General features: G+C 51.4%; 1 protein-coding gene across 1 annotated transcript; it reads left to right on the plus strand.

Moving 5' to 3' along the window:
- Window positions 1–7,628: 7,628 nt before the first annotated feature.
- Window positions 7,629–11,664, plus strand: LOC134841559 (uncharacterized). The gene is made up of 6 exons (XM_063857590.1): window positions 7,629–7,762; window positions 7,888–8,077; window positions 8,718–8,971; window positions 9,442–9,684; window positions 9,778–10,029; window positions 11,427–11,664. Exons 1-6 carry the CDS (start codon window positions 7,629–7,631, stop codon window positions 11,662–11,664), a joined length of 1,311 nt encoding a protein of 436 aa, XP_063713660.1.
- The last annotated feature ends 653 nt before the right edge of the window (window positions 11,665–12,317 follow it).

A 12,317-nucleotide genomic window follows, 5' to 3' on the forward strand; every position in this document is an offset into this window, starting at 1 on the left:
AAACAAGAATGGGTGGTTGCTGTGCTGGTAGAGCTAATGTTCCGACTGCAGTTAGTTCTGAAAAAAAATATGAATTTTTTACATTTGAGGCAGCAAGTGTCTAGTTTTCATTTTTTTTGCGTGTGGAAAAAGGAGGGACTAAAAACTAGATAATAACTAAATACTAATGCCTTTTTTAACGAACTCAAGCGTTATAGCCAATACAATATAAAGAGTAACAATTATAAAAGCAGAAGTACCGAACCGAACGAATCACAGTTGAAACAACTTGAATGTTATTTTACAGTGCTGATTATATTATCCTTACAAGCTCAAGAAGCTTCGGAAAAATTTTGGAGGCACTCAGCATAGTTGTGGTAAGGCGTTCACTTTGAAATCGTCAGATCGTGTATTCGAGTCCGTGCCTTGGCAATGATAGGATGTGAGGACGAGCTCCCACTTGACCTCTAGCTTCAGGTCTACCACTTCCTGGCCAATATCGGCTGCAATAGTGGTACCTCGTGAAAGTTCTAGACGCAAAAAAAACAGCCTTGATTCGCAAAAAAGAGCTCCGCTTAAAATAACTTAGTCTGAAATGGGGGGAGGCGATACAAATGAATTATCCTCGACGATTGTTAAGGCCTACTGATCGCTTTTCTGCTTTTGGCAGGAACCACAGTATTATTTCACAAAACGAACAGCATTGGAAATTTTGAATGCGTTTTTCTAAATTTGGGTTGCAATTAAACAAAGTGATTAGAAAAAATTTGCTTAGACTTCTACCAAAATTATTATGGTGCAAATTATTCCGAAATTCTCATTCAAATTTTACCCAAAAAAGTCATTCTGGCTTTTTAATGATCAAAAATTACGCTGAAACTACCAAGTTAATTTGCGAGAAAGTAATATCAAAACAAGTCTGTTACACAGCTTAACAAAGATCTAAAAGGGTAAAACCTCGAAAAATTTGGGTGAAATACTTGAGTTGCGAGAGTAAGTGACTTGTAATTGGGAAGTAAACATCTTCTCCAGTAAAAAAGTTTTCGTACATTTCTGCTTCTGCGCAGACAAGCTTGCTCAACCTCCTAAAAATTCAACTAAAACTAGTTTTTAGTTCTTGAGGTTTTAATTATTTTTTAAACATATGTTTTGAAAGAAGTTTAAGTTTTTGGGACATGATTTTTGTCCTAATTTTGTTGGCTTTTTTCCGTTTTTTTTCAAATGCTTTTTATAACATCTTGTTCACATTTCAAATTTATTCTTTCCTAAGTTAAGGTTTTTTATTCATGATGGTGCAAACAATAATTTGTTACTGTACAATAATTTGTTACTATACAAGAATTTTTCGCAAAAACAACCCTCCCAAATCTGAGATTATGAGTTCAATGTATGGAGCAGGCTTAGGAAAGCTTCCCTGCTGAAGACCTTACAACTTTTTTTACAAAACATTATTGCTCTCGGTTAGTTCGAAGTTCTGATTTCTGACCATTATTTTGAATCTTTTGACTTTTCTTGAAAACAAAAACAGTCCTTCAATCAACTGAATGGGCTGTGGGAAGCTCTGGTACATCTTAGATGGGCTCCTAGTAGCACAATTGAAATTTTTCTGTAGTTTGTAAATTCACCAACTGATTTTGAATTTATATTTTTTCGGTTTATCGGGTTCGATTTATGTTCTATTTATGTTATCGTCTTATTCAACTTTTTTTCGTAATTTTACGGGCGATTTTAAAAAAACGTTTTTGCCTTTGTCAGGAGGCACTGGTAGTATAAATTTTGATTTAAAAATTTTTACAGCTCGAAAATTTTTTATGACTAGTTTCGTTTTCGGTTTAACGAGGGCTGCTCAAGTTTTTTGCCTTTTCTGATTTTTTTAAAGAACTGAAATGCTTGCTTAGGCTTTTATGAGCCTTCTCCGGGAAAAAGTTATAAAGTTTTTGTTATTCTTGTTTTTGTTATTATTTTTGTTATAAGATATTGTTTTTTTCTACTTCAAGTAACTTTTTCAACTTGATTTTTCAAAAAAAAATTGTAGTACAATGTTTTAATCGTATCGGAAGTGTTGCGAAGCTCCGCTTAGCTTCCGCGTTGAAATTTGTTTTGAAATACAGATTTTGAGTTATATCTATTAGAAATGACTTTTTTGGCCAGCGTGTTAAAATTTTTTCTCCTATACAGGTTTTAGGCATTTTTGCCCATCCAGATCTTTTTTTGATTGTGTATGAGGCTCACCTTATATAACTTGCTTCGATTGACATTATAATTTTCAGCGTTTTTTGATTAACAAAGTAGAATCCTAATGACCCATTTTTGGTCTGAAGCTTTGGTTCCCAACTTTTGCGAATTAATTTGTAACCTAATAATTTTGGTAACTCTCTACGCAGTTTTTTTTCTCATTATTTTTTGCTTAATCTCAACCTAATTTGAGAAAAATGCGTTCGAAGTTTCAATTTAGTTTGTTTTGTCCGAATTGTTTCCAGCACTCTTTAACTTCATCACTGTTTAACTTGAACCCATTTGACGAATTTTTGTGGTAGCTGATTTGGCTCGTAAAATCTATTATATATTTAAATGCGGGCTTCACTATCTCAAGATGTTTAAGCTTTTTCAACGTATTGTTTTTGCATGTTTAAGAAAAGAGTTTTTGCACGTTTAAGCTATATCGTATATTGCAATGCGGGCTTCACTATCTCGCCATGTTTAAGCTTTTTCAACGTATTGTTTTTGCATGTTTAACAAAAGAGTTTGCACGTTTAAGCTATATCGTATATTGCAATGGCTAAGAATTTTTTTCGATTTCCCACTTTGAATTCAGTGTTTTTTTCACCGAGTTTAAAATAAGCAGCCCAATAGTGGATACCGCCAGGATTCCTACAGAGGTTGACATATTAGCCTTCAATTATGAATGCCGAAATCTTTTAGTGTACGAGATACGACGATTTTTGTGTTTTTAAAAAAATTCAGAAAACTAAATTTAGAAAACAATTTACAAAATTTGAAATTCCGAAACCTGTTATTGGGTGCTGTCAGACTTTACTCAGGGGCTGCCAATCGTGCCTCCAGATCTCACTTCTCAAATCTTTTTTGTTTTCGAGATATGAAGTTTTTATGCTTTTTTCAAAAATTTCCAAAAAAAACTTAAATTTTGAAAAATTCCAAAACTTTTCAAAATGTTTCAGAGTAATTAGATATAAAAAAATTCAAAAAAATTGAAGATCTCATCTTTATATTGATTCTTTGTTACGGTGCTCTCAGGGGTTGTAAGTTTGGCCTCCAAAAATGAGTCCTCAAATCTTGTTAAATTTTCAGATATGACGTTTTTTGCTGATTTTTTAAAATAATTTGGACTTCCTAACCTGTATTTGGGGGCTCTCAGAGAAATCTCAGGGGTTGCGAGTTCGGTGTCCAATTAGGAATGACCAACTCCTTTTGGTCAAGGATTGCGAATATTGCTTTCGAAAAAGACTGCTCAAGTCGTGGCAGTTTTCGAGATGTGACTTTTTATCTGTTTTTTTTTTTCAAATTTTTTTTTTATTATTTATAAAATTTACGTTTGAAGTTTCTCAATTTGAATTTCCCAACGTTGTAGTTGGGTACTGTAAAAGTAATCTCAGGAAATGCTAATCTTGCGTCCAAATGCCACTGCTTAATTGTTTTTGTTTCCGAGATATGACGTTTCTTAGTTCATTTTTTTTTTTTTTCAAAGAACATATTTTAAAATCGACAAAATTTGATGGTTTTTCAAATTTTGAATTGAAAAAACTTGAATAAAAAACCTTAAAAAGTTTAAACTTATGAAGCCTGTAATTTGGTACTGTCAGAGTACACTCAAAGGATGCAGATCTTATTTCCAATATATGTGGTTTTTATGAGCTGTTAAAAGTTCGAAGCACCGGAGTTGCGTTACACCCAAGTTCACTTGGAAAAAAATCGAAACGAGAAAAACAAAATCCCTGAGAATAAGCATATGTGGACTTTAAAACGGAAATACTGACTTAGTTGGACGAGAATGAGTTAGAGGGGTCCATTTTGTTACTAGAAACCGTAGGGAAGGAAATAGTTAACAAGAAGTATCTTGTTTCCTTTGCGATATCGACTAGCATATTTTCAGTCGTATCAAAGTCTACAAAATTGGTGGAATATGTGAGGTTTCGGAATAACTTCTTGCTGTAAAGTTCAAATGACTAGATAACGTAACGCAGTGGCTAGATTTTTAAAAACAGCTTCGTTTGAAGAAGAAAATTAATTCTTTCAAGTCACGAAATTTTACACGTTTAGGCTGTATCGTATATTGCAGTGCTTGAGAAACATTTTAGCTTAAGGGCAAGGAGCGGCAAGGCAGGATAGTGCGAGGAGCAGCAAGGCAGGGTACGGCAGCAAAACAGGGAGCAGCATGGTGTACAGGGCCAAGAGCAGCAAGGCAGTGCAGGGCGAGGGGCAAAAAGGCAGAGCAGGGCAGGGCGAGGGGTAGCAAGGCGAGATAGGGCAGGGAAAAGCAAGGAAGGGAACACAAGGCAGGATGAGAAGGACAGTACAGCACCATGCAGAGGACAGGGCGAAGAGCAGCAAGTCAGGGTACGACGCAGCAAGGTTTTGCGGGGAGAGGAGCAGCAAGGCAGTACAAGGCAATGACAGTGAGGCACGGCGAGGAGGCCAAGGCAGGGCATGGCGAGAGCAGCAAGGCAGGGTAGGGAGCACAGGAAAGGACGAGGTGGACAGTGCAGCAGTAAACAAGACAGGGCTAGGAATGGCAAGGCACGTCAGGGCAGCGGAGGGCAGAGGAATAAGGCAGGGTAGGGAGGACACGGCAGCGCAGAGCCGGGTGAGGAGGAGCAAGGCTTGGTTACGGCAAGTATATGCGGGCAAGGCAGAGTAGGGAGTGCAATGGAGGGCAGCAGAAGCAAGGGCAATGCCGGGAAGGAGGCAGTGCAAGGCGTGGCAGGACAAGGCAAGGTAAAGCAGCGCAAAGCAAGGGTGCGCAGGGCGAGGACTGGGAAGGCAAAGTAGGGCCAAGAAGGGCAGAGCCCCTAAAGGCAGGGTAGGGCAGCGCAAATCAGTGCAGGACGAAGCCAGGCAGGCTAGGGCAGAGCGAGGCGCAGCAAGGCGGTACATGGAGAAGAGCAGCAAGACAGTGCAGGGCGAGGAGCATCAAGGCAGAATAGGGCAGCGCAAGGCAGGGTAGGGAGCACAGGGTAAGACGAAGAGGACAGTGCAGCACTAAGCAGGACAGGGCGAGGAGCACAATGCAGGGCAGGGAGAGAAGCGACAAGAGGGGGCTGCGCGAGTTGCAGCACGGCAGGGCAGAGTGAGGAGCAATAAAGCAGGAGCAGCAAGGCAGTGCAGGGCGAAGAGCAGCAAAGCAGTTCAGGGCGAGGGGCAGTAAGGCAGTGCAGGGCGAGGAGCACAAGACAGGGAGGGCGAGAAGCAGCAAGGCAGAATAGGGCAGCGCAAGGCAGGGTAGGGAGCACAGGGTAAGACGAGGACGACAGTGCAGCACTAAGTAGGACAGGGCGAGTAGCGCAAGGCAGGGCAAAGCGAGGAGCAGCAAGGCAGGGCAGGGCGACGAGTAGCAAGCAAGGGTATGGCGAAGAGCAGCAGAGCGCTACAGGGCGAGGAGCAGCTGGGGAGTACAGAGCGTGGGGCAGCAAGGCAGGGCAGGGCGAGGAGCAGCAAGGCAGGGCAGCGCACGCCGGGGTAGGGAGGACAGTGTAGGAGGAGGAGGAAAGTGCAGCAACATGCAGGACTTGACGAGGAATGACAAGCACGTCAGGGCAGCGCAGGGCAAGAGGGAAAAAGTGGAGTGGGGATTGCAAGGAAGCGCAGAGCCCTGCGAGGAGGGGCAAAGCTTAGTTGAAGTAGGTATAGGCGGGCAAGGCAGAGTAGGGAGTGCAATAAGGGAAAAGAGAAGAAAGGGTAATGCAGGGAAGGGCAGGGCAGCGCAATGCAGGACAAGGCAAGCCAAAGTAGGGCAGTGCAAAGCAAGGGTGCGCAGGGCGAAGACTGGAAAGGCAAAGTAGGACCAAGAGTGGCAGGGCAGCCAAAGGCAGTGCAGGTAAAGTCAGGCAGGGCAGGGCAGCGCGAGGTGCAGCAAGGCGGTGCAGGGAGAAGGGCAGCAAGACAGTGCAGGGCTAGGTTCAGTAAGTCAGGGCAGAGCGACGGTCGCAAGGCAGGGCATGGCGAGGAGCAGCAAGGCAAGATAGGGTATTGCAATGCAAGATCAGAAGTACATTATAGGAAGAGGAGGACAGTGCGGCACAAAGCAGGGCCGGTCGAGGACCGGCAAGTCGGGACAGGGCAAGGACCAGCAAGACAGGGCTGCGCAAAACATGGTAGGGCGAGGAGCAGCAAGGCGAAGAGCAGCAAGGCAGGGCGAGTGGTAGTAAGGCCGGATAGAGATCACAAGGCAGGATGAGAAGAACAGTGCAGCACCATGCAGGGAACAGGGCGAGGAGTGCACGGCAGCCCAGGGCAAGGAACAGCAGTGCAGGGTGAAGTGCAGGCAGTCAGGGTACGGCGAGGAGCAGCAAAGCGAGGAGCAGCAGGGAAGTGCGGGTAGAGGAGCACCAAGGCAGTATAAGGCGATGGGCAGTAAGGCAGGGCAGGGCGATGAGCACAAGGCAGGGCAGGGCAAATCAGGGTAGGGAACACAGGAAAGGACGAGGTGGACAGTGCAGCAGTAAGCAAGATAGGGCTAGGAATGGCAAGGCACGTCAAGGCAGCGCAGGACAGAGGGACAAGGCAGAGTAGGGAGCCCACGGTAGCGCAGAGCCGGGTGAGAAGCAGCAAGGCTTCGTTACGGCAAGTATAGGCGAGCAATGCACAGTAGGGAGTGCAATGGAGGGTAGAAGAAGGAAGGTCTATGCGGGGAAGGAGGCACCGCAAGAAGAGGCAGGACAAGGCAAGGTAAAGCAGCGCAAGGCAAGGGTGCGCAGGGCGAAGAGCAGCAAGGCAGGGCATGGCGAGAAGCAGCAAGGCGATATAGGGCATTTCAACGCAAGATCAGGAGCACAGTGTAGGACGAGGAGGACAGTGCGGCCCAAAGCAGGGCCGGTCGAGGACCGGCAAGTCGGGGCAGGGCAAGGACCAGCAAGACAGGGCTGCGCAAGTCATGGTAGGGCGAGGAGAAGCAAGGCGAAGAGCAGCAAGGCAGGGCGAGTGGCAGTAAGGCAGGACATGGCGAGGAGCACAAGGCAGGGCAGGGCGAGAGCAGCAAGGCAGGATAGGGAGCACAAGGGAGGATGAGAAGGACAGTGCAGCACCATGCAGGGGACAGTGCAAGGAGCGCACGGCAGCTCAGCGCGAGGAACAGCAGGGCAGGGTGAAGTGCAGCCGGTCAGGGTACGGCGAGGAGCAGCAAGGTAGTGCGGGGAGAGGAGCAGCAAGGCAGTACAAGGCGATGGGCAGTAAGGCAGGGCAGGAGGAGGAGCACAAGGCAGTGCAGGGCAAGGCAGGGTAGGGAGCACAGGAAAGGACGAGGTGGACAGTTCAGCAGTAAGCAAGTCAGGGCAAGGAATGGCAAGGCACGTCAAGGCAGCGCAGGGCAGAGGGACACGGCAGAGTAGGGAGCGCGCGGCAGCGCAGAGCCGGGTGAGGAGCAGCAAGGCTTGGTTACGGCAAGTATATGCGGGCAAGGCAGAGTAGGGAGTGCAATGGAGGGCAGAAGAAGGAAGGGAAATGCGGGGAAGGAGGCAGCGCAAGGCGTGACAGGACAGGGCAAGGAAAAGCAGCGCAAGGCAAGGGTGCGCAGGGCGAAGACCAGCAAAGCAGTGGAGGGCGAGGGGCAGTAAGGCAGTGCGGGGCGAGGAGCACAAGGCAGGGAGGGCGAGGAGCAGCAAGGCAGAATAGAGCAGCGCAAGGCAGGGTAGGAATCACAGGGTAAGACGAGGACGACAGTGCAGCACTAAGTAGGACAGGGCGAGGAGCGCAAGGCAGGGCAAAGCGAGGAGCAGCAAGGCAGGGCAGGGCGACGAGTAGCAAGCAAGGGTACGGCGAAGAGCAGCAGAGCGCTACAGGGCGAGGAGCAGCTGGGGAGTACAGAGCGAGGAGCAGCAAGGCAGGGCAGGGTGAGGAGCAGCAAGGCAGGGCAGCGCAAGCCGGGGTAGGGAGGACAGTGTAGGAGGAGGAGGAAAGTGCAGCAACAAGCAGGACATGACGAGGAATGACAAGGCACGTCAGGGCAGCGCAGGGCAAGAGGGAAAAAGCGGACTTGGGATTGCAAGGAAGCGCAGAGCCCTGCGAGGAGGGGCAAAGCTTAGTTGAAGTAGGTATAGGCGGGCAAGGCAGAGTAGGGAGTGCAATAAGGGGCAGGAGAAGAAAGGGTAATGCAGGGAAGGGCAGGGCAGCGCAATGCAGGACAAAGCAAACCAAAGTAGGGCAGTGCAAAGCAAGGGTGCGCAGGGCGAAAACTGGAAAGGCAAAGTAGGACCAAGAGTGGCAGGGCAGCCAAAAGCAGTGCAGGGTAAAGTCAGGCAGGGCAGGGCAGCGCGAGGTGCAGCAAGGCGGTGCAGGGAGAAGAGCAGCAAGACAGTGCAGGGCTAGGTTCAGTAAGTCAGGGCAGAGCGACGGTCGCAAGGCAGGGCATGGCGAGCATCATTAAGGCGAGATAGAGCATTGCAACGCAAGATAAGGAGCACAAGGTAGGACGAGGAGGACAGTGCGGCACGAAGCAGGCCGGTCGAGGACCGGCAAGTCGGGACAGGGCAAGGACGAACAAAAGGGGGCTGCGCAAGTCATGGTAGGGTGAGGAGCAGCAACGCGAGGAGCAGCAAGGGGAAGAGCAGCAAGGCAGGGCGAGTGGCAGTAAGGCAGGACATGGCGAGGAGCACAAGGCAGGGCAGGGCAAGGCAGGTGGACGAGGTGGACAGTGCAGCAGTAAGCAAGACAGGGCTAGGCTGGCAAGGCATGTCGAGGCAGCGCAGGGCAGAGGGACAAGGCAGAGTAGTGAGCCCACGGCAGCGCAGAGCCGGGTGAGGAGCAGCAAGGCTTGGTTACGGCAAGTATAGGCGGGCAAGGCACAGTAGGAAGTGCAATGGAGGGCAGAAGAAGGAAGGTCTATGCGGGGAAGGAGGCACCGCAAGGCGAGGCAGGACAAGGCAAGGTAAAGCAGCGCAAGGCAAGGGTGCGCAGGCCGAAGAGCAGCAAGGCGGTGCATGAAGAAGAGCAGCAAGATAGTGCAGGGCTAGGTTCAGAAAGTCAGGATAGAGCGAAGGTCGCAAGGCAGGGCATGGCGAGGAGCAGCAAGGCGAGATAGGGCATTGCAACGCAAGATCAGGAGCACAGTGTAGGACGAGGAGGACAGTGCGGCACAAAGCAGGGCCGGTCGAGGACCGGCATGTCGGGACAGGGCAAGAACCAGCAAGACAGGGCTGCCCAAGTCATGGTAGGGCGAGGAGCAGCAAGGCAAAGAGCAGCAAGGCAGGGCGAGTGGCAGTAAGACAGGACATGGCGAGGAGCACAAGGCAGGGCAGGGCGACAGCAGCAAGGCAGGATAGGGAGCACAAGGGAGGATGAGAAGGACAGTGCAGCACCATGCAGGGGACAGTGCAAGGAGCGCACGGCAGCTCAGCGCGAGGAACAGCAGGGCAGGGTGAAGTGCAGCCAGTCAGGGTACGGCGAGGAGCAGCAAGGTAGTGCGGGGAGACGAGCAGCAAGGCAGTACAAGGCGATGGGCAGTAAGGCAGGGCAGGAGGAGGAGCACAAGGCAGGGTAGGGCAAGGCAGGGTAGGGAGCACGGGAAAGGACGAGGTGGACTGTGCAGCAGTAAGCAAGACAGGGCTAGGAATGGCAAGGCACGTCAAGGCAGCGCAGGGCAGAGGGACAAGGCAGAGTAGGAGCGCACGGCAGCGCAGAGCCGGGTGAGGAGCAGCATGGCTTGGTGACGGCAAGTATAGGCTGGCAAGGCACAGAAGTGAGTGCAATGGAGAGCAGAAGAAGGAAGGGCAATGCGGGGAAGGAGGCAGCGCAAGGCGTGGAAGGACAGGCCAAGGAAAAGCAGCGCAAGGCAAGGGTGCGCAGGGCGAAGAGCAGCAAAGCAGTGGAGGGCGAGGGGCAGTAAGGCAGTGCGGGGCGAGGAGCACAAGGCAGGGAGGGCGAGGAGCAGCAAGGCAGAATAGAGCAGCGCAAGGCAGAGTAGGGATCACAGGGTAAGACGAGAACGACAGTGCAGAACTAAGTAGAACAGGGCGAGGAGCGCAAGGCAGGGCAGGGCGAGGAGCAGCAAGGCATGGCAGGGCGACGAGTAGCAAGCAAGGGTACGGCGAAGAGCAGCAGAGCGCTACAGGGCGAGGAGCAGCTGGGGAGTACAGAGCGAGGGGCAGCAAGGCAGGGCAGGGCGAGGAGCAACAAGGCAGGGCAGCGCAAGCCGGGGTAGGGAGGAAGCCAGTGTAGGTTGAGGAGGAAAGTGCAGCAACAAGCAGGGCTTGACGAGGAATGACAAGGCACGTCAGGGCAGCGCAATGCAAGTGGGACAAAGCGGAGTGGGGATTGCAAGGAAGCGCAGAGCCCTGCGAGGAGGGGCAAAGCTTAGTTGAAGTAGGTATAGGCGGGCAAGGCAGAGTAGGGAGTGCAATAAGGGGCAGGAGAAGAAAGGGTAGTGCAGGGCAGCGCAACGCACGACAATGCAAACCAAAGTAGGGCAGTGCAAAGCAAGGGTGCGCAGGGCGAAGACTGGTAAGGCAAAGTAGGACCAAGAGTGGCAGGGCAGCCACAGGCAGTGCAGGGTAAAGTCAGGCAGGGCAGGGCAGCGGGAGGTGCAGCAAGGCGGTGCAGGGAGAAGAGCAGCAAGACAGTGCAGGGCTAGGTTCAGTAAGTCAGGGCAGAGCGACGGTCGGAAGGCAGGGCATGGCAAGGAGCATTAAGGCAAAATAGGGCATTGCAACGCAAGATCAGGAGCACAATGTAGGACGAGGAGGACATTGCGGCATAAAGCAGGGCCGATCGAGGTCCGGTAAGTCGGGATAGGGCAAGGACCAGCAAGAGGGGGCTGCGCAAGTCATGGTAGAGCGAGGAGCAGCTACGCGAGGAGCAGCAAGACGACGAGCAGCAAGGCAGGGCGAGTGGCATTAAGGCAGGACATGGCGAGGAGCACAAGGCAGGGCAGGGCGAGAGCAGCAAGGCAGGATAGGGAGCACAAGGCAGGATGAGAAGGACAGTGCAGCACCATGCAGGGGACAGGGCGAGGAGCGCACGGCAGCTCAGCGCGAGGAATAGCAGGGCAGGGTGAAGTGCAGCCAGTCAGGGTACGGCGAGAAGCAGCAAAGCGAGAAGCAGCAAGGTAGTGCGGGGAGAGGAGTAGCAAGGCAGTACAAGGCGATGGGCAGTAAAGCAGGGCAGGGCGAGGAGCACAAGGCAGGGCAGTGCAAGGCAGGGTGGAGAGCACAGGAAAGGACTAGGTGGATACTGCAGCAGTAAGCAAGACAGGGCTAGGATGGCAAGGCACGTCAGGGCAGCTCAGGGCAGAGGGACAAGGCAGTGTGGGGAGCGCACGGCAGCGCGGAGCCGGGCGAGGAGGAGCAAGGCTTGGTTACGACAAGTATTTGCGGGCAAGGCAGAGTAGGGAGTGCAATGGAGGGCAGCAGAAGGAAGGGCGATGCGGAGAAGGAGGCAGTGCAAGGCGAGGCAGGACAAGGCAAGGTAAAGCAGCGCAGAGCAAGGGTGGGCAGGGCGAGGACTGGGAAGGCAAAGTAGAGCCAAGAAGGGCTGAGCCCCGAAAGGCAGGGTAAGGCAGCGCAAAGTAGTGCAGGACGAAGCCAGGCAGGCTAGGGCAGCGCGATGCGCAGCAAGGCGGTACAGGAAGAAGAGCAGCAAGACAGTGCAAGGCGAAGGACAGTGAGGCACGGCGAGGAGGCCAAGGCAGGGCATGGCGAGAGCAGCAAGGCAGGGTAGGGAGCACAGGAAAGGACGAGGTGGACAGTGCAGCAGTAAACAAGACAGGGCTAGGAATGGCAAGGCACGTCAGGGCAGCGGAGGGCAGAGGGACAGGGCAGGGTGGGGAGCGCACGGCAGCGCAGAGCCGGGTGAGGAGGAGCAAGGCTTGGTTACGGCAAGTATATGCGGGCAAGGCAGAGTAGGGAGTGCAATGGAGGGCAGCAGAAGGAAGGGCGATGCGGAGAAGGAGGCAGTGCAAGGCGAGGCAGGACAAGGCAAGGTAAAGCAGCGCAGAGCAAGGGTGGGCAGGGCGAGGACTGGGAAGGCAAAGTAGAGCCAAGAAGGGCTGAGCCCCGAAAGGCAGGGTAAGGCAGCGCAAAGCAGTGCAGGATGAAGCCAGGCAGGCTAGGGCAGCGCGATGCGCAGCAAGGCGGTACAGGAAGAAGAGCAGCAAGACAGTGCAAGGCGAAGGA

This window comes from Symsagittifera roscoffensis, chromosome 3 (assembly GCF_963678635.1).
Source record: "Symsagittifera roscoffensis chromosome 3, txSymRosc1.1, whole genome shotgun sequence".
Classification (NCBI taxonomy): Eukaryota; Metazoa; Xenacoelomorpha; order Acoela; family Convolutidae; genus Symsagittifera; species Symsagittifera roscoffensis.